The sequence below is a fragment of the Ranitomeya variabilis genome, chromosome 5 (assembly GCF_051348905.1).
Source record: "Ranitomeya variabilis isolate aRanVar5 chromosome 5, aRanVar5.hap1, whole genome shotgun sequence".
Lineage (NCBI taxonomy): Eukaryota > Metazoa > Chordata > Amphibia > Anura > Dendrobatidae > Ranitomeya > Ranitomeya variabilis.
The window spans coordinates 46,229,141-46,256,083 of NC_135236.1; the positions used below are offsets into that span (position 1 = coordinate 46,229,141).

Here is a 26,943-nt window from a genome sequence, read left to right on the forward strand (position 1 = left end):
TGTTATTATGGGGGCACTGTGGATATCGCTGTTATTATGGGGGGCACTGTGGATATCACTGTTATTATGGGGGCACTGTGGATATCGCTGTTATTATGGGGGCACTGTGGATATCACTGTTATTATGGGGGCACTGTGGATATCACTGTTATTATGGGGGCACTGTGGATATCGCTGTTATTATGGGGGCACTGTGGATATCACTGTTATTATGGGGGCACTGTGGATATCACTGTTATTATGGGGGCACTGTGGATATCACTGTTATTATGGGGGCACTGTGGATATCACTGTTATTATGGGGGCACTGTGGATATCGCTGTTATTATGGGGGCACTGTGGATATCACTGTTATTATGGGGGCACTGTGGATATCGCTGTTATTATGGGGCACTGTGGATATCACTGTTATTATGGGGGCACTGTGGATATCACTGTTATTATGGGGGCACTGTGGATATCACTGTTATTATGGGGCACTGTGGATATCACTGTTATTATGGGGGCACTGTGGATATCGCTGTTATTATGGGGGCACTGTGGATATCACTGTTATTATGGGGGCACTGTGGATATCGCTGTTATTATGGGGGCACTGTGGATATCACTGTTATTATGGGGGCACTGTGGATATCACTGTTATTATGGGGGCACTGTGGATATCGCTGTTATTATGGGGGCACTGTGGATATCACTGTTATTATGGGGGCACTGTGGATATCACTGTTATTATGGGGCACTGTGGATATCGCTGTTATTATGGGGGCACTGTGGATATCACTGTTATTATGGGGGCACTGTGGATATCGCTGTTATTATGGGGGCACTGTGGATATCGCTGTTATTATGGGGCACTGTGGATATCACTGTTATTATGGGGCACTGTGGATATCGCTGTTATTATGGGGCACTGTGAATATCACTGTTATTATGGGGGCACTGTGGATATCACTGTTATTATGGGGGCACTGTGGATATCGCTGTTATTATGGGGGCACTGTGGATATCACTGTTATTATGGGGGCACTGTGGATATCACTGTTATTATGGGGCACTGTGGATGTCGCTGTTATTATGGGGGCACTGTAGATATCACTGTTATTATGGGGGCACTGTGGATATCACTGTTATTATGGGGACACTGTGGATATCGCTGTTATTATGGGGGCACTGTGGATATCACTGTTATTATGGGGGCACTGTGGATATCGCTGTTATTATGGGGGCACTGTGGATATCGCTGTTATTATGGGGGCACTGTGGATATCACTGTTATTATGGGGGCACTGTGGATATCACTTATTATGGGGCACTGTGGATATCGCTGTTATTATGGGGGCACTGTGGATATTACTGTTATTATGGGGGCACTGTGGATATCACTGTTATTATGGGGCACTGTGGATATCGCTGTTATTATGGGGCACTGTGGATATTACTGTTATTATGGGGGCACTGTGGATATCGCTGTTATTATGGGGGCACTGTGGATATCACTGTTATTATGGGGGCACTGTGGATATCACTGTTATTATGGGGGCACTGTGGATATCGCTGTTATTATGGGGCACTGTGGATATCGCTGTTATTATGGGGGCACTGTGGATATCGCTGTTATTATGGGGCACTGTGGATATCACTGTTATTATGGGGGCACTGTGGATATCGCTGTTATTATGGGGGCACTGTGGATATCACTGTTATTATGGGGGCACTGTGGATATCACTGTTATTATGGGGGCACTGTGGATATCGCTGTTATTATGGGGGGCACTGTGGATATCGCTGTTACTATGGGGGGCTGTGTAGCTCTCAGCCCCTGCTCACGCCGCGGGCGGCCCCGTATCACAGGTGCAGCACAGCTGAGCAGTAGGGAGATGTGATTTGGGCATTATCTTATAGAATAGTCAGCCAATCAGAAGGCGATCTCAGTGACTGTATTTACATATCCGCGCTCAGCCAATGACATCGCTTCTTTTCCGTGTCTCCCCCACGGAGATGTCATCAGTGTTCGCACTCCATGACGTCACTACACACCTTCAGAGGGCGGGGTCACCGCCGTACTGATGACGTCAGTAGGCGTGCCAGTCCTTGACGGTGTGAGCCTATGAGAATGCGCGGTGGCGGGAACGTACTCGGGACTCCGCCTTGTTTGAAACCGTGCGCGTAACCGTCAGGGGAGGAGAAGAAGGAACCACAGTGCGGCCTCCACAGGCGGCGGATCCGTGAGCATGGGGGAGAGAGCGGGAACCCGGTGAGTGCTGGCCGGGGTGTGTGTGTCCCGGTCCGTCACCTCCCCCGGTGCTGTATACACCCTGTACTGATATCTCCTCCTCCCCCAGTGCTGTATATCCCCTGTACTGATATCTCCTCCTCCCCCGGTGCTGTATATCCCCTGTACTGATATCTCCTCCTCCCCCGGTGCCGTATATCCCCTGTACTGATATCTCCTCCTCCCCCGGTGCTGTATATCCCCTGTACTGATATCTCCTCCTCCCCCGGCGCTGTATATCCCCTGTACTGATATCTCCTCCTCCCCCGGTGCTGTATATCCCCTGTACTGATATCTCCTCCTCCCCCGGTGCCGTATATCCCCTGTACTGATATCTCCTCCTCCCCCGGTGCCGTATATCCCCTGTACTGATATCTCCTCCTCCCCCAGTGCTGTGTATCCCCTGTACTGATATCTCCTCCTCCCCCGGCGCTGTATATTCCCTGTACTGATATCTCCTCCTCCCCCGGTGCCGTATATCCCCTGTACTGATATCTCCTCCTCCCCCGGTGCTGTATATCCCCTGTACTGATATCTCCTCCTCCCCCGGTGCCGTATATCCCCTGTACTGATATCTCCTCCTCCCCCGGCGCTGTATATCCCCTGTACTGATATCTCCTCCTCCCCCGGTGCTGTATATCCCCTGTACTGATATCTCCTCCTCCCCCGGTGCTGTATATCCCCTGTACTGATATCCCCTCCTCCCCCGGTGCCGTATATCCCCTGTACTGATATCCCCTCCTCCCCCGGTGCCGTATATCCCCTGTACTGATATCCCCTCCTCCCCCGGTGCTGTATATCCCCTGTACTGATATCTCCTCCTCCCCCGGTGCTGTATATCCCCTGTACTGATATCCCCTCCTCCCCCGGTGCTGTATATCCCCTGTACTGATATCCCCTCCTCCCCCGGTGCTGTATATCCCCTGTACTGATATCCCCTCCTCCCCCGGTGCCGTATATCCCTTGTACTGATATCTCCTCCTCCCCCGGCGCTGTATATCCCCTGTACTGATATCTCCTCCTCCCCCGGTGCTGTATACACCCTGTACTGATATCCCCTCCTCCCCCGGTGCTGTATATCCCCTGTACTGATATCCCCTCCTCCCCCGGTGCTGTATATCCCCTGTACTGATATCTCCTCCTCCCCCGGTGCTGTATATCCCCTGTACTGACATCTCCTCCTCCCCCGGTGCTGTATATCCCCAGTACTGATATCTCCTCCTCCCCCGGTGCTGTATATCCCCTGTACTGATATCTCCTCCTCCCCCGGTGCTGTATATCCCCTGTACTGATATCTCCTCCTCCCCCGGTGCCGTATATCCCCTGTACTGATATCTCCTCCTCCCCCGGCGCTGTATATCCCCTGTACTGATATCCCCTCCTCCCCCGGTGCTGTATATCCCCTGTACTGATATCCCCTCCTCCCCCGGTGCCGTATATCCCCTGTACTGATATCTCCTCCTCCCCCGGTGCTGTATATCCCCTGTACTGATATCCCCTCCTCCCCCGGTGCCGTATATCCCCTGTACTGATATCTCCTCCTCCCCCGGTGCCGTATATCCCCTGTACTGATATCTCCTCCTCCCCCGGTGCTGTATATCCCCTGTACTGATATCCCCTCCTCCCCCGGTGCCGTATATCCCCTGTACTGATATCTCCTCCTCCCCCGGTGCCGTATATCCCCTGTACTGATATCTCCTCCTCCCCCGGTGCCGTATATCCCCTGTACTGATATCTCCTCCTCCCCCGGTGCTGTATATCCCCTGTACTGATATCTCCTCCTCCCCCGGTGCTGTATATCCCCTGTACTGACATCTCCTCCCCCGGTGCTGTATATCCCCTGTACTGATATCCCCTCCTCCCCCGGTGCTGTATATCCCCTGTACTGATATCTCCTCCTCCCCCGGTGCTGTATATCCCCTGTACTGATATCTCCTCCTCCCCCGGTGCTGTATATCCCCTGTACTGATATCCCCTCCTCCCCCGGTGCCGTATATCCCCTGTACTGATATCTCCTCCTCCCCCGGTGCTGTATATCCCCTGTACTGATATCCCCTCCTCCCCCGGTGCTGTATATCCCCTGTACTGATATCTCCTCCTCCCCCGGTGCTGTATATCCCCTGTACTGATATCTCCTCCTCCCCCGGTGCCGTATATCCCCTGTACTGATATCTCCTCCTCCCCCGGCGCTGTATATCCCCTGTACTGATATCTCCTCCTCCCCCGGCGCTGTATATCCCCTGTACTGATATCTCCTCCTCCCCCGGCGCTGTATATCCCCTGTACTGATATCTCCTCCTCCCCCGGTGCCGTATATCCCCTGCACTGATATCTCCTCCTCCCCCGGTGCTGTGTATCCCCTGTACTGATATCTCCTCCTCCCCCGGTGCTGTATATCCCCTGTACTGATATCCCCTCCTCCCCCGGTGCCGTATATCCCCTGTACTGATATCTCCTCCTCCCCCGGTGCCGTATATCCCCTGTACTGATATCTCCTCCTCCCCCGGCGCTGTATATCCCCTGTACTGATATCTCCTCCTCCCCCGGCGCTGTATATCCCCTGTACTGATATCCAGGGCCGGCTCCAGGTTTTTGAGGGCCCCGGGCAAAAGAGTCTCAGTGGGCCCCCTCTTTAACACATACCACGATTCATGATGCAGATACAGCAGAGAAATATAGCACAGCCCATGCAGCGTATAGCACAGCCCGGCACGCAGCGTATAGCACAGCCCGGCACGCAGCGTATAACACAGCCCATGCAGCGTATAACACAGCCCGGCACGCAGCGTATAGCACAGCCCGGCACGCAGCGTATAGCACAGCCCGGCACGCAGCGTATAACACAGCCCGGCACGCAGCGTATAACACAGCCCGGCACGCAGCGTATAACACAGCCCGGCACGCAGCGTATAACACAGCCCGGCACGCAGCGTATAACACAGCCCGGCACGCAGCGTATAACACAGCCCGGCACGCAGCGTATAACACAGCCCGGCACGCAGCGTATAACACAGCCCGGCACGCAGCGTATAACACAGCCCGGCACGCAGCGTATAACACAGCCCGGCACGCAGCGTATAACACAGCCCGGCACGCAGCGTATAACACAGCCCGGCACGCAGCGTATAACACAGCCCGGCACGCAGCGTATAACACAGCCCGGCACGCAGCGTATAACACAGCCCGGCACGCAGCGTATAACACAGCCCGGCACGCAGCGTATAACACAGCCCGGCACGCAGCGTATAACACAGCCCGGCACGCAGCGTATAACACAGCCCGGCACGCAGCGTATAGCACAGCCCGGCACGCAGCGTATAACACAGCCCGGCACGCAGCGTATAACACAGCCCGGCACGCAGCGTATAACACAGCCCGGCACGCAGCGTATAACACAGCCCGGCACGCAGCGTATAACACAGCCTGGCACGCAGCGTATAACACAGCCTGGCACGCAGCGTATAACACAGCCCGGCACGCAGCGTATAACACAGCCCGGCACGCAGCGTATAACACAGCCCGGCACGCAGCGTATAACACAGCCCGGCACGCAGCGTATAACACAGCCCGGCACGCAGCGTATAACACAGCCCGGCACGCAGCGTATAACACAGCCCGGCACGCAGCGTATAACACAGCCCGGCACGCAGCGTATAACACAGCCCGGCACGCAGCGTATAACACAGCCCGGCACGCAGCGTATAACACAGCCCGGCACGCAGCGTATAACACAGCCCGGCACGCAGCGTATAACACAGCCCGGCACGCAGCGTATAACACAGCCCGGCACGCAGCGTATAACACAGCCCGGCACGCAGCGTATAACACAGCCCGGCACGCAGCGTATAACACAGCCCGGCACGCAGCGTATAACACAGCCCGGCACGCAGCGTATAACACAGCCCGGCACCCAGCGTATAACACAGCCCGGTACGCAGCGTATAGCACAGCCCGGCACGCAGTATATAGCACAGCCCGGCACGCATTATATAACACAGCCCACGCAGTGTATAACACAGCCCACGCAGTATATAACAGCCCACGCAGTATATAACAGCCCACGCAGTATATAGCACAGCCACCCACGCATTATATAGCACAGCCACCCACGCAGTATATAGCACAGCCACCCACGCAGTATATAGCACAGCCACCCACGCAGTATATAGCACAGCCACCCACGCAGTATATAGCACAGCCACCCACGCAGTATATAGCACAGCCACCCACGCAGTATATAGCACAGCCACCCACGCAGTATATAGCACAGCCACCCACGCAGTATATAGCACAGCCACCCACGCATTATATAGCACAGCCACCCACGCAGTATATAGCACAGCCACCCACGCAGTATATAGCACAGCCACCCACGCAGTATATAGCACAGCCACCCACGCAGTATATAGCACAACCACCCACGTAGTATATAGCACAGCCACCCACGCATTATATAGCACAGCCACCCACGCAGTATATAGCACAGCCACCCACGCAGTATATAGCACAACCACCCACGTAGTATATAGCACAGCCACCCACGCAGTATATAGCACAGCCACCCACGCAGTATATAGCACAGCCACCCACGCAGTATATAGCACAGCCACCCACGCAGTATATAGCACAGCCACCCACGCAGTATATAGCACAACCACCCACGTAGTATATAGCACAGGCCCGGGCCGTGACGTAGTATAACACAGCCCACGTACGTAGTATATAACTCAGCCAGCCATTTTGTATATACAGACAGTCTAGGACTACAAGTCCCAGCATCGCTAACATACCATATTGTTGCACACTGCACAAGTCCCAGACAGAGAAAAGTTGCATAGAGCAGAGACCAGGCATGATGATCCACTGTGACTCCCAGGCTCACAGCAGGCTGCATCGCCCCCGCCCCCGCAATGCCTTGAGACCACCAGGAACTTGGAACTTGGGAAGACTCACACTTCGCCGTTACTTGCTTCCGTTGTGGGCATAGGGACAGACAGGGACCGGGTCGCACCGTCCGTGCACCTGACTGCAGTGCTGCTCCTGCTGCCTCCTGCTCGTCTTTCTGCTTGGCGCTGCGCCTGCACTGCTGGCGTATAACAGGCCGCACGGGTAACTAGTCCAGGAGCCCATTCCCCTAGGCTTATAGTCCTGGGAAGCAGGGCTTAGAGAAGCCGCTAGGGACTGGCCTCTTGGGCTAGGCAGCATGTCACATGTATGACCACTCTGGAACGCCGCTTTATTTCAGGGTACCCGGCTGATATCACAGAGCTGGGGGTCTGATGGGTGCAGCCCCTGGTTCAGGTAGCAGGAACCAGCAGTCAGGCTGCCAGTTGGACCTCTCTTTATTACTGCCTTTAACTGTTTGAAAAAATAATCAATTTAGGCAAAAACATAAAAAAACAGATTGAGAAAAACCCTCCCTACTCATGTAATAACCCCACCACACACATCATTGCAGCAGCGAAAACCAACAATACCGCTGCAGCCAATCACTGGCCTCAGTGATAATGCGATCATGTGCAGCGCTGTACTGCCATAACATCACAACGTAACACAGAGCGACGCTGACAAGGGACTATCTATTCCTCCAATAGCTCCATAGGTGTCCATGTGGCTGCAAAAGTAGGAACGTTTGTTTACTAAAGCTACTGGGGAAGTAAAAGTCCCAGCACATGTACTAACACAGACATAGAGACAAGAAGTGGCTAACAGCCAATCAGGTGCCAGTTTACATCGTCAAACCTCAACTGGGAAGACATAAAATAAAATATGATTGGCTGCCAGGGACAACCAATCCACTCTCCCTCCCAGCGAGACAGGGACCGGGTCGCACCGTCCGTGCACCTGACTGCAGTGCTGCTCCTGCTGCCTCCTGCTCGTCTTTCTGCTTGGCGCTGCCGCTGGACACCTGGACAGACGGTGGAGGACGTGGACGACAGATCTCTTCTCTGAGGCGCTCACCCGACCGGAAGTGACAGGACAGACGGCCCGGAAGTGACTCTGCGAGCGTATCCATGGTGACGGTCCCGCTCCCGGAGGTGAGTATTCCTGCAGCTGCGCAGCGGGGCGTAGATGATGGATGTGCTCCACCTCTAAGTTCTGGCTGGGAGACTGTCACACTGTGTCACACAACAGAACAGCATCAGCGGGCCCCCCCAGGAGCGCATAACGGAAGTGTGTCTGTGTGGAGTGTGTGAGTGTACCAACGTTACTACCATAAATGGGCCCCCCTGTCTCGCCAGGGCCCCGGCACTTGCCCGGGTACGCCGGGTGCTGACGCCGGCCCTGCTGATATCCCCTCCTCCCCCGGTGCCGTATATCCCCTGTACTGATATCTCCTCCTCCCCCGGTGCCGTATATCCCCTGTACTGATATCTCCTCCTCCCCCGGCGCTGTATATCCCCTGTACTGATATCTCCTCCTCCCCCGGTGCCGTATATCCCCTGTACTGATATCCCCTCCTCCCCCGGCGCTGTATATCCCCTGTACTGATATCTCCTCCTCCCCCGGTGCTGTATATCCCCTGTACTGATATCTCCTCCTCCCCCGGTGCTGTATATCCCCTGTACTGATATCCCCTCCTCCCCCGGTGCTGTATATCCCCTGTACTGATATCTCCTCCTCCCCCGGTGCCGTATATCCCCTGTACTGATATCTCCTCCTCCCCCGGTGCTGTATATCCCCTGTACTGATATCTCCTCCTCCCCTGGTGCCGTATATCCCCTGTACTGATATCTCCTCCTCCCCCGGCGCTGTATATCCCCTGTACTGATATCTCCTCCTCCCCCGGTGCCGTATATCCCCTGTACTGATATCCCCTCCTCCCCCGGTGCTGTATATCCCCTGTACTGATATCCCCTCCTCCCCCGGTGCTGTATATACCCTGTACTGATATCCCCTCCTCCCCCGGTGCCGTATATCCCCTGTACTGATATCCCCTCCTCCCCCGGTGCCGTATATCCCCTGTACTGATATCTCCTCCTCCCCCGGCGCTGTATATCCCCTGTACTGATATCTCCTCCTCCCCCGGTGCCGTATATCCCCTGTACTGATATCCCCTCCTCCCCCGGTGCTGTATATCCCCTGTACTGATATCCCCTCCTCCCCCGGTGCTGTATATACCCTGTACTGATATCCCCTCCTCCCCCGGTGCCGTATATCCCCTGTACTGATATCCCCTCCTCCCCCGGTGCTGTATATCCCCTGTACTGATATCTCCTCCTCCCCCGGTGCTGTATATCCCCTGTACTGATATCTCCTCCTCCCCCGGTGCTGTATATCCCCTGTACTGATATCCCCTCCTCCCCCGGTGCTGTATATCCCCCTGTACTGATATCCCCTCCTCCCCCGGTGCCGTATATCCCCTGTACTGATATCCCCTCCTCCCCCGGTGCCGTATATCCCCTGTACTGATATCTCCTCCTCCCCCGGCGCTGTATATCCCCTGTACTGATATCTCCTCCTCCCCCGGTGCCGTATATCCCCTGTACTGATATCCCCTCCTCCCCCGGTGCTGTATATCCCCTGTACTGATATCTCCTCCTCCCCCGGTGCTGTATATCCCCTGTACTGATATCTCCTCCTCCCCCGGTGCTGTATATCCCCTGTACTGATATCCCCTCCTCCCCCGGTGCTGTATATCCCCCTGTACTGATATCCCCTCCTCCCCCGGTGCCGTATATCCCCTGTACTGATATCCCCTCCTCCCCCGGTGCTGTATATCCCCCTGTACTGATATCCCCTCCTCCCCCGGTGCCGTATATCCCCTGTACTGATATCCCCTCCTCCCCCGGTGCTGTATATCCCCCTGTACTGATATCCCCTCCTCCCCCGGTGCCGTATATCCCCTGTACTGATATCCCCTCCTCCCCCGGTGCCGTATATCCCCTGTACTGATATCTCCTCCTCCCCCGGCGCTGTATATCCCCTGTACTGATATCTCCTCCTCCCCCGGTGCCGTATATCCCCTGTACTGATATCCCCTCCTCCCCCGGTGCTGTATATCCCCTGTACTGATATCTCCTCCTCCCCCGGTGCTGTATATCCCCTGTACTGATATCTCCTCCTCCCCCGGTGCTGTATATCCCCTGTACTGATATCCCCTCCTCCCCCGGTGCTGTATATCCCCCTGTACTGATATCCCCTCCTCCCCCGGTGCCGTATATCCCCTGTACTGATATCCCCTCCTCCCCCGGTGCTGTATATCCCCCTGTACTGATATCCCCTCCTCCCCCGGTGCCGTATATCCCCTGTACTGATATCCCCTCCTCCCCCGGTGCTGTATATCCCCCTGTACTGATATCCCCTCCTCCCCCGGTGCCGTATATCCCCTGTACTGATATCCCCTCCTCCCCCGGTGCCGTATATCCCCTGTACTGATATCTCCTCCTCCCCCGGCGCTGTATATCCCCTGTACTGATATCTCCTCCTCCCCCGGTGCCGTATATCCCCTGTACTGATATCCCCTCCTCCCCCGGTGCTGTATATCCCCTGTACTGATATCTCCTCCTCCCCCGGTGCTGTATATCCCCTGTACTGATATCTCCTCCTCCCCCGGTGCTGTATATCCCCTGTACTGATATCCCCTCCTCCCCCGGTGCTGTATATCCCCCTGTACTGATATCCCCTCCTCCCCCGGTGCCGTATATCCCCTGTACTGATATCCCCTCCTCCCCCGGTGCCGTATATCCCCTGTACTGATATCTCCTCCTCCCCCGGCGCTGTATATCCCCTGTACTGATATCTCCTCCTCCCCCGGTGCCGTATATCCCCTGTACTGATATCCCCTCCTCCCCCGGTGCTGTATATCCCCTGTACTGATATCCCCTCCTCCCCCGGTGCCGTATATCCCCTGTACTGATATCTCCTCCTCCCCCGGTGCTGTATATACCCTGTACTGATATCCCCTCCTCCCCCGGTGCCGTATATCCCCTGTACTGATATCCCCTCCTCCCCCGGTGCTGTATATCCCCTGTACTGATATCTCCTCCTCCCCCGGTGCTGTATATCCCCTGTACTGATATCTCCTCCTCCCCCGGTGCTGTATATCCCCTGTACTGATATCCCCTCCTCCCCCGGTGCCGTATATCCCCTGTACTGACATCTCCTCCCCCGGTGCTGTATATCCCCTGTACTGATATCTCCTCCTCCCCCAGTGCCGTATATCCCCTGTACTGATATCCCCTCCTCCCCCGGTGCCGTATATCCCCTGTACTGATATCCCCTCCTCCCCCGGTGCCGTATACACCCTGTACTGATATCTCCTCCTCCCCCGGTGCTGTATATCCCCTGTACTGATATCTCCTCCTCCCCCGGTGCTGTATATCCCCTGTACTGATATCCCCTCCTCCCCCGGCGCTGTATATCCCCTGTACTGATATCTCCTCCTCCCCCGGTGCCGTATATCCCCTGTACTGATATCTCCTCCTCCCCCGGTGCCGTATATCCCCTGTACTGATATCCCCTCCTCCCCCGGTGCTGTATATCCCCTGTACTGATATCTCCTCCTCCCCCGGTGCCGTATATCCCCTGTACTGATATCTCCTCCTCCCCCGGTGCCGTATATCCCCTGTACTGATATCCCCTCCTCCCCCGGTGCCGTATATCCCCTGTACTGATATCTCCTCCTCCCCCGGTGCCGTATATCCCCTGTACTGATATCCCCTCCTCCCCCGGTGCTGTATATCCCCTGTACTGATATCTCCTCCTCCCCCGGTGCTGTATATCCCCTGTACTGATATCTCCTCCTCCCCCGGTGCCGTATATCCCCTGTACTGATATCTCATCCTTCTCCCTATGGCCCCTGCTCGCCCCGAGCCTCCTGTCGGGCCCCTGCTCGCCCCGAGCCTCCTGTCGGGCCCCTGCTCGCCCCGAGCCTCCTGTCGGGCCCCTGCTCGCCCCGAGCCTCCTGTCGGGCCCCTGCTCGCCCCGGGCCTCCTGTCGGGCCCCTGCTCGCCCCGGGCCTCCTGTCGGGCCCCTGCTCGCCCCGGGCCTCCTGTCGGGCCCCTGCTCGCCCCGGGCCTCCTGTCGGGCCCCTGCTCGCCCCGGGCCTCCTGTCGGGCCCCTGCTCGCCCCGGGCCTCCTGTCGGGCCCCTGCTCGCCCCGGGCCTCCTGTCGGGCCCCTGCTCGCCCCGGGCCTCCTGTCGGGCCCCTGCTCGCCCCGGGCCTCCTGTCGGGCCCCTGCTCGCCCCGGGCCTCCTGTCGGGCCCCTGCTCGCCCCGGGCCTCCTGTCGGGCCCCTGCTCGCCCCGGGCCTCCTGTCGGGCCCCTGCTCGCCCCGGGCCTCCTGTCGGGCCCCTGCTCGCCCCGGGCCTCCTGTCGGGCCCCTGCTCGCCCCGGGCCTCCTGTCGGGCCCCTGCTCGCCCCGGGCCTCCTGTCGGGCCCCTGCTCGCCCCGGGCCTCCTGTCGGGCCCCTGCTCGCCCCGAGCCTCCTGTCGGGCCCCTGCTCGCCCCGAGCCTCCTGTCGGGCCCCTGCTCGCCCCGGGCCTCCTGTCGGGCCCCTGCTCGCCCCGGGCCTCCTGTCGGGCCCCTGCTCGCCCCGGGCCTCCTGTCGGGCCCCTGCTCGCCCCGGGCCTCCTGTCGGGCCCCTGCTCGCCCCGGGCCTCCTGTCGGGCCCCTGCTCGCCCCGGGCCTCCTGTCGGGCCCCTGCTCGCCCCGGGCCTCCTGTCGGGCCCCTGCTCGCCCCGGGCCTCCTGTCGGGCCCCTGCTCGCCCCGGGCCTCCTGTCGGGCCCCTGCTCGCCCCGAGCCTCCTGTCGGGCCCCTGCTCGCCCCGAGCCTCCTGTCGGGCCCCTGCTCGCCCCGAGCCTCCTGTCGGGCCCCTGCTCGCCCCGGGCCTCCTTTCGGGTCTGCTTTGTGTTTTTCCATCCATAGGTCGATGACTCCGCATCTCTCTCCTTATATGCAGATTATTTCTGGGCCGCTTTGCCTTAAAGCCTCCACATACAGCGCCTTAAAGGGGTGTGTTATGTCGTTGCTGATATTAATCTCCCCCAGTGCTGGAATCCCGGTCACATGCCGACATTTTCTGCGTAATCCTTGTGTATTTCTCCTGCTCGTCCCCTGTCCCTGTACAGGACGGAGCGCAGGCCCGTGTCCGTTCTGCTTGGTGATGTCCGAGCCTCTTAAAGGCGGTGGTCACTTGGCCTGGATGTACTGACATTGATCCCATGGATGTCTGACTATCGGATGGGCCTGGACAAGGGTGAAGAACATTGCCGGGAGGCGTCTGCTCATTGCCGATCCATCATTCTGGATTAAAGGCATTTTTATAGTAATCCCGATCATCAGGGACATTTGTGGTAATAGATGCCGCCCCGTCTGATGGTTCAGGACTCCGATCCTCCGGCATCTGGAAGCCTGGGAGAGGTGTGATCAGTGTGCGGCCGGTGTGGTGTCCTCACACTGTGGCCTCTTGGGTAACCTCACTTCCAGGGACGCTTCCTCTTTCTTTCCTTCCTCCTTCTGTAATCTCTCTGTACACTGTGACCGCTGCAGATTAGGGGACTGGTCCTAATCTCTGGGGTGTGGCGGGTGCCCTGTCAGCCGTCGTTGTGAATGTTAGCACACCCGGCGCTGCTCGGGACCTGTGTGCGTTCTGGGGGGAGGAGGGGGCGCACGGCCGCATTTACAAGGGAAATTGGTCGTGTGGAGAGCGCGGCCGGGTGGACACCTGCGGTACGGAGGCCTGCGCCAGGTCCGCTCTGCTGTAGCCACTAATGAGCTAGGAAGACATAGTGGACAGGCCTGGCCGCCATCTTTGTGGCCTCTGCTCCGGTAACGGGACACGTGGGCGACTCTGCTCCGCTGACTCCTGGTGTAAACCTTCTTTAGTATTTAGGAAGTTTATCGGCCAATCAGCACGCAGCTTTTGAGTCCTTCATAGCAGTCAGGTAAAATGAAAGCTACACTGTGATTGGTTATGAGCAACCTGAGCTGAGCCACATCTGTCAGCAGCCAATCACGGATCAGCTTTCATTTTACTTGTGTAGTTGACAGAAATGAAAGCTGAGTTCTTAATGGTGGCAATTAGAAAGGTGTTTTTTTTATTTTTTCAAGTTATGTTGTGACCAATCAAAAGGCGGCTTTCACTTCTTATCGTGATATTAATGTCGTTAAGAGCAACCAATCGCAGAGCTGCTTTCATTTTACCTGGGTAGCTGGAGATATGATAGCCGTGCTGTGATTGGTTGTCGTGGACAGTGAAACAAAGTGGCTCTAGTTGCTATGGGCGACAGTGAGGCCTTTCCATCATGTCGCGCCCACGTTTCCTCTTTTCTGTGCGATCAGGAAGGAAGCGCCTCATGGCATCGTGTGCCCGTTCTGAGGGGTCACGTCGCTGCCTTCCTCTAGTTGCACCACATATTATACTCCAGTCACATCCAAAGCTGCAGTCCCGGTGTAACGTGGGGCTCCGCATGGTGTCACGGGTCCGAGCGGTCGAAGTTTACAAGAACTCTGCTTTCTGTCACTGAGTGGGAAGATGAAGACACCCCGGGTGATCCAGTGACTGACAGGCAGCAGAGATCCTGTAACTAAGGAGCCGAGGAAGCCGCTGACGGGATGTCACGGGCCCCAGTGATAAATGCCTGGCAGTAGGACCCTGCGGACACCTGTGTTCTCGTTAAAGGGACGTGCAGGGGTGCTCTTCTGCTATCGAAAGGCGCAGTCCTATGTAAAATATTTGCTTCGCCACCAAGTGGTGAAATGTCAGTCATTTCTATAACATAGATGTGAATTCTAATTTTATTTATTTTCTTTCTTGGCAGAGTTTTTAAGAAATCCAGCCCGAATTGTAAGGTGAGTGCTCCACGGTGACTGTCCAGCGAGGAAGGGGTTAGCCGGTAATGTTGCAGTCACCACGGCGGTCCCCAGGGTGGGCCGAGGTAAACAGCTGAGGAGGAGGCAGCAGCAGCCTTATCTCCGGAGGCCTGCGGTGCTGGAGGTCCCCAGGGTGGGCCGGGTACAGGGCGAGGTAAACAGCTGAGGAGGAGGCAGAGGTCTGCAGGCGACAGATAAGGAGGCATGGACCTGTCCGATCTGGAGAGGATCCGCTGCATCGTGCCCCGGGGCCCCACAGTCTACAAGAAGCAGCTGCGGGACGTGGTACTGACGGGGGGGGGTGGGAGACGTGGTACTGACGGGGGGGGGGGGACGTGGTACTGACGGGGGGGACGTGGTACTGACGGGGGGACGGCAGGGGGAGCGACAACCGGCAGGAAATCAGCGTATTAATCTAATGTTCTCCCGCTTCTTACAGCTGACAGTGTACCTGGGCAAGAGGGATTTTGTGGATCACCTTGATCGTGTGGATCCTGTCGGTGAGAACATGTTTATGCCACTAATTGCAGCACTGGGGTTTTATATCTTTGTATTCTGCCCTTCTGTGATGAAATAAAAGCCACTAAGTGGAGACTGATTAAAGCTGCCTAACCTTTTATATATCCTGTATTATACCCCAGAGCTGCACTCACTATTCTGCTGGAGCAGTCACTGTGTACATACATTACATTACTGATCCTGAGTTACATCCTGTATTACACCCCAGAGCTGCACTCACTATTCTGCTGGTGCAGTCACTATGTACATACATTACATTACTGATCCTGAGTTACATCCTGTATTATACCCCAGAGCTGCACTCACTATTCTGCTGGAGCAGTCACTGTGTACATACATTACATTACTGATCCTGAGTTACATCCTGTATTACACCCCAGAGCTGCACTCACTATTCTGCTGGTGCAGTCACTATGTACATACATTACATTACTGATCCTGAGTTACCTCCTGTATTATACCCCAGAGCTGCACTCACTATTCTGCTGGTGCAGTCACTGTGTACATACATTACATTACTGATCCTGAGTTACATCCTGTATTATACCCCAGAGCTGCACTCACTATTCTGCTGGAGCAGTCACTGTGTACATACATTACATTACTGATCCTGAGTTACATCCTGTATTATACCCCAGAGCTGCACTCACTATTCTGCTGGTGCAGTCACTATGTACATACATTACAGTACTGGTCCTGTATTATACCCCAGAGCTGCGCTCCTGTGTGTGACGTTACACCTCTGGCTCGGTCCGCTCATCACCTTCCTGTGTCTTGTTTTGTAGACGGCGTGGTTCTGGTGGATACGGATTATCTGAAGGACCGGAAAGGTACGGCTCCCCTCCCCCAGTCATGTGTCGGCGGCTCTTGCTCCATCGTCCCTTTACTTCCCAGTTGTTACTTTTATCTGACCTTAAAGGGGAAGTTTGAGCGTTAGTCTGTCACTTCCTGATCAGCTGGTATTGGGGGTTGGGGGCTGCGGACGGTCGGGGTCTTCTCCCTGCATCGCTTCTTCTCTCCCTCTGCAGTCTACGTCACCCTGACCTGCGCCTTCCGCTATGGCCGGGAGGATCTCGACGTCTTGGGCCTGTCATTCCGGAAGGATCTGTTCATCTCCACGTTCCAGGCGTATCCCCCTCTGCCCGAGGAGAAGAAGCCCTTGACCCGACTGCAGGAGCGGCTGATCAAGAAGCTGGGGGAGCAGGCGCACCCCTTCTACTTCACAGTCAGTCCTCACCCTCTTCTCCTCATCTCTCCAGGGGGCTTCTTCTGCTTTTTTGGTCATGTTCCTTGTTTTTTCTTTCACTCAGATTCCACAGAATTTGCCGTGTTCAGTGACTCTGCAGCCGGGACCGGAGGACACTGGGAAGGTGAGTGACCGGGCCCCTACATCCTGACCTCCAGGGGGCGCTACTGACATCTGCATTAATCCAGGGTGCAGCACGTAATGGGGGTCCCAAGTGTCATGGCCGACGTCACTGACAGCGCAACCCCTAGGATAACATATAATCCTAAATAGCACATCTTATTTTATATTTTTAAAATTATTTATTATACTACTAATATTTTTTATTTTGATTACTATTAAATATAATTAATTATCGTAATATAAAATATTTTATTATTAAAAAATATTATAAATATGTGTGTGTGTGTATATATATTTGTATATGTATTTTTTTTTTTTTTTTTCTTGAGAAAGGCTCTCCATTAGCTGAAAGATTGCCGTGATGGCCTATTAAACTTGAACACTTTTTGAACTCATTTGCAATGGTGTGCTGCCTCTGACTTTTTTGGACTCTATCTATCTATCTATCTATCTATCTATCTGTTAATGATTAGGTTAACCCTTGTATGTCTTGCTGTGTTTTTCAGGCCTGCGGTGTCGATTATGAAATCCGTGCCTTCTGCGCCAAATCTGTGGAGGAGAAGATGCATAAAAGGTGAGATTGGGCCGGTTCTATGCAATCGCCTCGCTGATTGCACAGTGCAGAGGGTCTGTGCCCCGGTAATGCCCACTGGGGCTCCCGACAACTGCGCAGTAAATGTGTAAACCCCTTCTTAACCCCTTTCTGCCATTGGATGTACTATCCCGTCGAGGTGACCTGGGACTTCATTCCCATGGACGGGATAGTAGGGGGAGCGTGGCTGGGTGTCAGCTGATTATCACAGCTGACACCCAGCACTATGTGCCAGTAGCTGTCAACGACCAATCCCGACACTTTAACCCCTGGAACACTGCAATCAAACAAGTTCGCAGCATTCCGGTGGCATAGGGAAGCATCGCACAGGGAGGGGGCTCCCTGCGTGCTTTCCTGAGACCATCGGAGCAACGCGATGTGATCGCGTTGTTCCAAGGGTCTCCATCCTGCAGGCCCCCGGATCCAAGATGGCTGCGGTGTCCTTCCTGGTCCTGCAGGGAGGTGGCTCTCTTTGTGCCTGCTGAGAGCAGGTGCTGAAAAGCCTCCTACACTGGCAGATCGCTAATCTATAAAGTGCTGTGCAAAGTGTCAGATCAGCGATCTGACAACTATATAGTGATGTCCCACCCTGGGACAATGTAAAAAATATTAAACTGTTTATTTAGGAATTTAAAAAATTATATTTTTAAAGGGGGGAAAAAAAAAATCCAATAAATACATTTCTTTATGTAAATAGAAATACAAAACAATAAAAGTACACATTTAGTATCGCCGCGTCCGTAACGACCCAACCTATAAAACTGTCCCACTAGTTAACCCCTTCAGTGAACACCGTAAAAAAAAAGGCGAAAAACAACGCTTTATCATCATACCGCCGAACAAAAAGTGGAATAACACACGATCAAAAAGACGGATACAAATAACCATGGTACCGCTAGAAACGTCATCTTGTCCCACAAAAAAAAAAAAAAAAAAAAGCCACCATACAGTGTAATCAGCGAAAAAATAAGAATAAAGCGGTGCAAAAATTCCATATTTACTCCAGTATAAGCCGACCCCCCTAATTTTGCCACAAAGAACTGGTAAAACTTAATGACTCGAGTATAAGCCTAGGGTGGAAAATGCAGCAGCTACCGGTAAATGTCAAAAATACAAATAGATGCCAATAAAAGTAAAATTGAGACCTCAGTAGGTTAAGTGTTTTTGAATATCCATGTTGAATCAGGAGCCCCATATAATGCTCCATACAGTTCCTGTGTTCAGCGGTCACATGGTATCACTCATTAAAGTAATTAATATGCGCTCCACCTCTATGGGAGTGGACTCGTGTCCATACTCATTACTTTAATGAGCGGTACCACGTGACCGCGAAACACAGGAAGAGCTGCCAGTGCTGGGACAAAAGAAATGCAGAGACCGTGCCGGGACCAGGTGAGTATAATGTGACAGCTGCCGCTCCCTCTCCCCAGCCGACCCCTGGGATAATGACTAGAGTATAAGCCGAGAGGGGCACTTTTAGCCTTAAAAAAAAAAAAAAGGGCTGAAAATCTCGGCTTATACTTAAGTATATACGGTAATTATTTTTTCTATAAAATGGTTTGTATCGTATATCGCTGTAATCGTTTTGACCCGAAAAATTAAGCTACTTTATCATTTTTACCAAACGCGGAACGGTATAAACGTTCCCCCCCCCCCCCCCCCCCCCAAAGAAATTCATGACTACCTGGTTTTTCTTCATTCTGTAATCGTAATAAAAAGTGATCAAAAAAATGTCACGTGCCCGAAAATGGTACCAATAAAAACGTCAACTCGTCCCGCAAAAAACAAGATCTCGCATGACTGTGGGCCAAAATATGGAAACTATAGCTTTCAAAATGTGGAAACGCAAAAAATATTTTTTGCAATAAAAAGCGTCTATAAAAGTGAATCAAACCCCACTTCATCACCCCCTTAGGGAAAAATAAAATAATTTTTTTTTTATTTATTTCCATTTTCCCATTAGGGTTTGGATTATGTTTACGGCTGGGATTAGGGTAGGGGTGTGTTTGGGTTAGGGTTGGGGCTAAATTTAGGGTTAGGGTTGGGCTAAAGTTAGGGTTTGGATTACATTTACGGTTGGGTTTAGGGTACGGGTGTGTTTGGGTTAGGGGCATGTTCGGGTTAGAGGTGTGGCTAGGGTTATGTTTACTGTTGGGGTTAGGGTAGGGATGTGTTGGGGTTAGGGTTGGAGTTAGAATTGGAGGTTTCCACTGTGTAGGTACATCAGGGGCTCTCCAAACGCTACATGGCGCCACCATTGATTCCAGCCAATCTTGCGTTCAAGAAGTCAAATGGCACACCTTCCCTTCCGAGCTCTGCCGTGCGCCCAAACAGTGGTTTTCCCCCACATATGAGGTACCAGCGTACTCAGGACAAATTGTACAACAACTGTCGGGGTCCAATTTCTCCTTTTAACCTTGTGAAAATAAAAAAGACTTGTTGCTGAAAGATCATTTTTTGTGACTAAAAAGTTAAATGTTCATTTTTTCCTTCCATGTTGCTTCTGCTGCTGTGAAACACCCGAAGGGTTAATAAACTTCTTGAATGTGGTTTTGAGCACCTTGAGGGGTGCAGTTTTTAGAATGGTGTCACTTTTGGGTATTTTCAGCCATACAGACCCCTCAAAGTGACTTCAAATGTGAGGTGGTCCCTAAAAAAAATGGTTTTGTAAATTTTGTTGTAAAAATGAGAAATCACTGGTCAAATTTTAACCTTTTATAACGTCCTAACAAAAAAAAAAAAAAAAAATTTGTTTCCAAAATTGTGCTGCTGTAAAGTAGACATGTGGGTAATGTTATTTATTAACTATTTTGTGTCACATAACTCTCTGGTTTAACAGAATAAAAATTTAAAATTTGAAAATTGCAAAATTTATCAAAATTTTTGCCAAATTTCCATTTTTTTTTTTCACAAATAAACTCAGAAATTATCGACCTAAATTTACCACTAACATGAAGCCCAATATGTCACGAAAAAACAATCTCAGAACCGCTAGGATCCGTTGAAGCGTTCCCGAGTTATTACCTCATAAAGGGACACTGGTCAGAATTGCAAAAAACGGCAAGGTCATTAAGGTCAAAATAGGCTGGGTCATGAAGGGGTTAATATCTAATTCCTCTGCGGAGAGATGACTGACATTGGAGGCCCAGAGGCCGAGGCTGCGCCACCCACTGAGGCTGCGCCACCCACTGAGGCTGCACCACTGAGGCATGCAGATGGCGACCTAAAGCCGCGCAGTCCACTAGATCCCAGTGCGGGAGGCGCAGTAGTGCAGCCTCTGGCGTTGGGCCTGTGGTTTCTACAGATGATCTCTCAGCCTATGAGGACGATGATAAATGTCAGATTTCCCCACTTTAGTGTTCAGCTTTAGCCCTTCTTCATTTCATCCTCTGTCCCAGCAGACCGGTGTGCGCCCATTGGCCGGCAAGCAACCCTCCGGACCTGTCAACCAATATGGCCGCCAGTGCTTCTTCCATTGGGCGTGACAGGTTGTGTAGGGATTTGTCGTTCAGGGACGCACGTGCTGACATTTTCCCTACTGGTTATATCTGTAGGGTAATTACTGGGTTATTTGTGACCGCTCCGAGCAAGGAAACGGTGCGAGCGGTGCCCCCCGCAGGCTGAGCGCTGCCACCCGTGTCTGGGGAGAGCTCAGATTTCCCTATAGGCTCTGTCCTGTGGGGCCCGGAAACTGCTGCGATATTTACAGCCGGCGCCCAAGCAACTCCAGAGCGGTGTACGTGGGAAAGTGGGGGGCATGCACATAGCCATGGGAGGGTGTGGGGGGGGGCCTGCACGTAGCCATGGGACGGTGGGGGGGCCTGCACATAGCCGTGGGAGGGTGGGGGGGCCTGCACATAGCCATGGGAGGGTGTGGGGGGGGGGGGCCTGCACGTAGCCATGGGACGGTGGGGGGGCCTGCACATAGCCGTGGGAGGGTGGGGGGGCCTGCACGTAGCCATGGGAGGGTGTGGGGGGGGGGGCCTGCACGTAGCCATGGGACGGTGGGGGGGCCTGCACATAGCCGTGGGAGGGTGGGGGGGCCTGCATATAGCCGTGGGAGGGTGGGGGGCCCTGTACGTGGCCGTGGGAAGGTGGGGGGCCCTGTACGTGGCCGTGGGAAGGTGGGGGGCCCTGTACGTGGCCGTGGGAAGGTGGGGGGCCCTGTACGTGGCCGTGGGAAGGTGGGGGGCCCTGTACGTGGCCGTGGGAAGGAGGCTGACACAAATGAGGTGTTTTTTGTTGTTTGTTTTCAATGTTTAGATGTTCTGCTGCGCCCCCCCAATTTTACCAGGAGGAAACCTCTTTCTGACTTTTTGTTTTTTTTTTCGTTTTTTTTAATTCATAGAATTGCACCTCCCTGGAAAGAAAAAAGTCTGTCTAGGTGTCCTGATAGTGTCAGATTTTTTTGGGTCTTTACAATGAAGTGAGATGTTGCAGGTGATGACGGGTCGCTGGTGAGGACGGCGCCGGGTACTGAGGACCCGCCATTGATGCAGTTGTGTGGCCGCACATTAGCGCGCCCCGCAGTGGTTAGCCACAGGCACGCGCTCTCGCTGTTGCACAGGAAGACGGGTAGACATTGCTGCCGCCACCACTGGCTGCTTCCCTCACCGCCAGTCTCCAGTCATTTAGAGGAAGTTTATATGAACCCTCTTAAAGGGACATGACCGGTATAACTGTGTAGGGGTCCTCCCCGTGTGCAGCCCCGCTTGTACCCGTTCTCAGCACTTCGGTGAATTGTGGGGGGCCGGGAGATTTGCCTTTGGTTCAAAACCCCCTAAAGTCAGCCTGATAACAGAGAGCAGTAGAATGCGATTACCCGGGAGAGGGGAGGTTAATAAAGCAGCGGGGTATTTATAACTTGTATCCAGACGGAAAACAACGAATGTTTAATTAGAGGGAGATAACGAGCGGTGGGCGGGACGGTGAGACCCCGCGTGGCGTCAGCGGTTCTGGGAAGGTCGTACGCCCACGTATCTGGCTGCCGGCACGGCCTGTGCAGGGGAGATCACTCTATTGATTTTCCTCCTGGCAGCTGCCATGAAGGATGTTGGGGGGTAAGGTAAAAAATAAGCGTGCGGGGAGGATGGGAGCTTAGACCGGGAGGGTGGGGGGTCGGGAGCGATCTACACTGGCTGTGGTTTACGGTGTGGTATAGCAGACCGCTCTACCATCCACCCAGGAGGCAGCGTCTCCCCTGTAACTGGGGCTGATACACCCAAGCCCCAATTTCAGGGGAAATGTATATTTTTCTACTTTTATGATCCTATGGCGGAGAACACAATGCGTGAAATAAAATGAATTTTCTGAGCGGACCCATTGTGACGAGCTCAGCTGTGTAAGCGCGGCGGTGAATAGCAGGATCGGTCGTGTTGCCGCCATCAGACAAGTCGTCCTGTGTCTCCTCTGTAGGAACTCGGTGCGTCTGGTTATCAGGAAGGTGCAGTTCGCCCCCGAGAAGGCCGGACCGCAGCCCATAGCGGAGACCACCAGGCATTTCCTGATGTCCGACCGCTCCCTGCACCTGGAGGCCTCGCTCGATAAGGAGGTACCGAGGGGCAAGCAATGGTGCATTATGGGATGTTTCATTTTCCGTTCCCACCTCTAACGCTTGTGTGCCTTTCCAGCTGTATTACCACGGGGAGCCCATCAATGTGAACGTGCACGTAACCAACAACACCAGCAAGACGGTGAAGAGGGTGAAGGTATCCGGTACGTGGCGCAGTCTGCCATTGTAGGAGAACCCCGCCGACCATTGACGTTCCCTGTTCCGGTGCTCAGTGGGGGTCTCGGCAGTATCCACTATGGCAGCGGTGGTCTTATTAAACCTTGTTTGTTTCCCCCTCCAGTCCGGCAGTACGCTGACATCTGTCTCTTCAGCACGGCCCAGTACAAGTGCCCAGTGGCTCAGATAGAGCAGGAGTGAGTACGGCCCCCCGTACCCGGACTTCTCTGCTCGTCGGCCCCCTGTGCTCTCTGACCACCGTTCTCGTTTCTTCCCAGTGACCAGGTCGCCCCCAGCTCCACGTTCTGTAAAGTTTACACTCTCACCCCCCTGCTGTCCAGCAACCGGGAGAAGAGGGGCCTGGCCCTGGATGGGAAGCTGAAGCACGAGGACACCAACCTGGCGTCAAGTACCATGTGAGCGGCCGCTACGTGGTGATCGGGCCGGGTGGGGGGTCGTATTGCAGCCGAGGCTTGTAACCTCTGCCTGGTTTCCTTCCAGAGTGAAGGAAGGCTCCAGTAAGGAGGTGCTGGGAATACTGGTCTCCTACAAGGTGAAGGTGAAGCTGGTGGTGTCCCGTGGAGGGTGAGTGCTCGGCCACTGCGGCCATTGTAGGTGGGGTGTTTGGTGAGTGCAGAGCTGATATCGCCGCCATGTCTCCCCCCAGTGATGTCGCGGTGGAGCTGCCTTTTGTCCTGATGCATCCAAAGCCCTCTGAGCCGGCGACGCGGCCCCTGTCCGGTGAGTTTGTAAGCTCCTAAATCCTCCCCCATCCCTGTCCGGTGAGTGTGCTTGCTGGTGCTAAACACCCTCTCCCCATCCGGATGGTGGGCTGGAGTAAACCCTGTTCAGACAATGTGGTGGAGGACAAACTTCGGCCAACCCACCCCCGTCCGGTGAGTGTTTGCTTCCCCCCCACCCACTGTCCAGTGAGTGTCGCTCGCTCCCCCCACCCACTGTCCAGCGAGTGTCGCTTGCTCCCCCCACCCACTCTCCACTGTCCGGTGAGAGTTGCTCACTCCCCCTCCTCATTCTCCACTGTCCGGTGAGTGTTGCTTGCTCCCACTCTCCACTGTCCAGCGAGTGTCGCTTGCTCCCCCCACCCACTCTCCACTGTCCGGTGAGAGTTGCTCACTCCCCCTCCTCATTCGCCACTGTCCGGTGCCGCTCTGCCCTGAGCTGCTGCTTGTGTCTGCTGCCATCTTGTGGGGAGAGCATGGTATTACCTCCATACTCCTGCGTGTGTACTCCAGCACCTACAGGTGGGGAGACATTTGGAAACGTGGTGCATGGACCATCCTGGTCAGATTTTCCTCCTGTTTTTCTGTCCTGGGGGGCTCCGGACTGGTTTTCTTGCTCAATAACGAGTCTTGCTGGATTGTCAGAGCTGATCACGGACCGTGTCTTTGTTTCTTCTGCTTCCCAGAGTTCCCGCAGACAGACGTCCCGGTGGACACAAATCTCATAGAATTTGAAACAAAGTAAGTGAACCCTTCTCTACCTCCGCCTCCACTTAGTCACATTAATTTTGTGGGGGGGGGCATACTGCCATACCGCCAGTCACTGTTCTGACCCCTGGAGCGATGCCTTCTGCCCGCCGCTGATTGTCCGCTCTTCTGTCCAGTTTCCCTCAGGACGACGACATCGTATTCGAAGACTTTGCCCGGCTGAGGCTGAAAGGAATGAAAGACGACAAGGACGACGACGAAGCCTACTGCTAGCCGAAACGTGCGAAGGTTCCGCCCCCTGTCACTGGAGGCTCCTCCCTCTTGCCACGAGCTGGGGTCCGCCCCTAAATCCTGCAACGGGGGAATCTCTTACAGATTTAACGCACGCGCTCAGAGTGCGGCCGAGGGCAGGCGGCGTACAGGTGTATGTATATAGCAAACGCACGCGCCGCCGGGCACCGATGGCGCCACAACGTAGGCTCCGTCACTGCACATCGGGAGCAGTGAGCGTGCATGGCCACGACGGAACGATTGTACATAGGACGCGGGATGGGTGGGGAGGGGCCATGCTGCCGATCATGTACATAAGCGGCATTTAATGTGATTGCGTCACTCTATACGTCTCGTTTATACCGACCGATCAAACCTTTCTACACGAGCGCGTTCACACCTGCTGTTTGTGTCTGGGATTTTTTTTTTATATACTTTTTTTTTTTTAAAGAAATATATATTATTTTCCCTTAAGCGTCCTTGTGGTCGCAGCTCCCGGCCTGCCCGGTACGTACGCACACACAGCACAGTAACAATACTGCACTGCCTTCTCGCACCTTTCTAGAGGCCTCCGCAGGGTTTTCTTTTTAACTAATTTTATTCTAACAGCTGTGAATTATTAGGATCTGGGGGCCAATTTCCTCTTAAGGGCCAGTTTTATGTCGCGATCATGAAATTTTTACTGGATTTTTTATTTTTTTTTTATTTTAAAGGGGGGGGGGGAGGAACTGAGGCATTTGGAGTCCTGCTGATACAGGAGGGGCACAGGGGGATTCTGGGGTCTCAGAACTGTAGGCAGCGGCGCCTCCTATGGGGCAGGGACGACACGCGCTCACACCGTCACTCCGAAAAACAGCACCAACCACCTTCGCACAAGTGGCCGGTGCCAGACGCCCCCGTCCCCTCCTGGTTTTTAACTTTTTTTTTTTTTTCTTTTTCTGCTTTGAGTCGTAATATATTTTTGTCCTCTGATGTAAAAATGATCTTTGTCTTGTCGATAAAGCTCCACAGGTTTAAAGAAAAACAACAAAAAAAGCTTTTATTTTTTATTTTACGTTTTTGCTACGAATATTTGGTGAGGAGCAATAAATTCTGGTGAATGACGGCCGCCTCCTGCGTCTGGTTACGGTACATGCATGAGACTGCGATAAGGAAAAGGACAAGAATAGAAACGCGTGGCTTCCCCTGAAACAGCGCCACATCTGGCCACAGGTTGTGTGTGGTATTGCCACCGCGCTGCATTGGCTCGGTCTAAGCCCAGCCAATGCCTGGTTCTGGCACCTGTGGACAGGAGTCGGGCTGTTTGGTGTTTTCCATCACAACCTTATTGTTCAGAGGTATAACTGGAAATGGAAATCCTGTCTCTGATGATAAGGAGCCTCCTGAAAAGACAGGAAATATGTGTTAGAAAATGAGAATTACACGAAGCTCATAATACGGCCTACTGCCAAAAAAAAAAATCTTCCATCTGCAAGCTGTGTTGAAATTATCTGCTGGGTGTAGGGTTTTTTTATTTATTTTTTTTACACACATACTATTGATTTAAGTGGGATTACAAAACTTTGTTGTATATCATATCAGAAGGTGAAAAGAAATCTGCTTGTTCCTCCTTCAGAACCGATCTTTTATTCTCAGATAGGGGTAAAATCATCTGTCTTCTGTGATTTACACATTTCCCGTTACTGAGACAGGAGATGACAGTTAGTTCTCTATAGAACTTTATAAGCACCAACTGTTGTAGAATTTGACAAAGGAATGTCTGTCTGCCTCTAGCTCCTCCCCCGTCTGTCTCTAGCTTCTCCCCTTGTCTTTGCGTCTAGCTCCATTCCCTTGGCCTCTAGCTCCTCCCCTTGTCTGTCTCTAGGTCGTTTCCCTTGGCTTCTAGCTCCTCCCCCTGTCTGCCTCTAGGTCCTTGGCCTCTAGCTCCTC

The 26,943-nt window shown here is 53.8% G+C and overlaps 1 protein-coding gene across 1 annotated transcript; it reads left to right on the top strand.

Moving 5' to 3' along the window:
* Positions 1-1,967: 1,967 nt before the first annotated feature.
* ARRB2 (arrestin beta 2) lies at positions 1,968-26,118 on the top strand. Its single transcript, XM_077261782.1, has 15 exons — positions 1,968-2,254; positions 15,037-15,067; positions 15,528-15,588; positions 16,393-16,437; positions 16,636-16,832; positions 16,918-16,977; positions 17,483-17,550; positions 22,984-23,119; positions 23,199-23,283; positions 23,421-23,493; positions 23,575-23,712; positions 23,798-23,881; positions 23,964-24,037; positions 24,723-24,777; positions 24,921-26,118. The coding sequence occupies exons 1-15, from the start codon at positions 2,232-2,234 to the stop codon at positions 25,015-25,017; spliced, it is 1,227 nt and encodes a 408-aa protein (XP_077117897.1). The 5' UTR covers positions 1,968-2,231; the 3' UTR covers positions 25,018-26,118.
* Positions 26,119-26,943: the final 825 nt, after the last annotated feature.

What these genes read in the sequence shown, in the direction of transcription:
- ARRB2 (XM_077261782.1), top strand. Translation starts at nt 2,232, where the DNA reads ATGGGGGAGAGAGCGGGAACCCG. An exon ending in GGGGAGAGAGCGGGAACCCG is followed by an intron (nt 2,255 to 15,036) that starts GTGAGTGCTGGC and finishes CTTTCTTGGCAG; the next exon opens with AGTTTTTAAGAAATCCAGCC. An exon ending in AGGCCTCGCTCGATAAGGAG is followed by an intron (nt 23,120 to 23,198) that starts GTACCGAGGGGC and finishes GTGCCTTTCCAG; the next exon opens with CTGTATTACCACGGGGAGCC.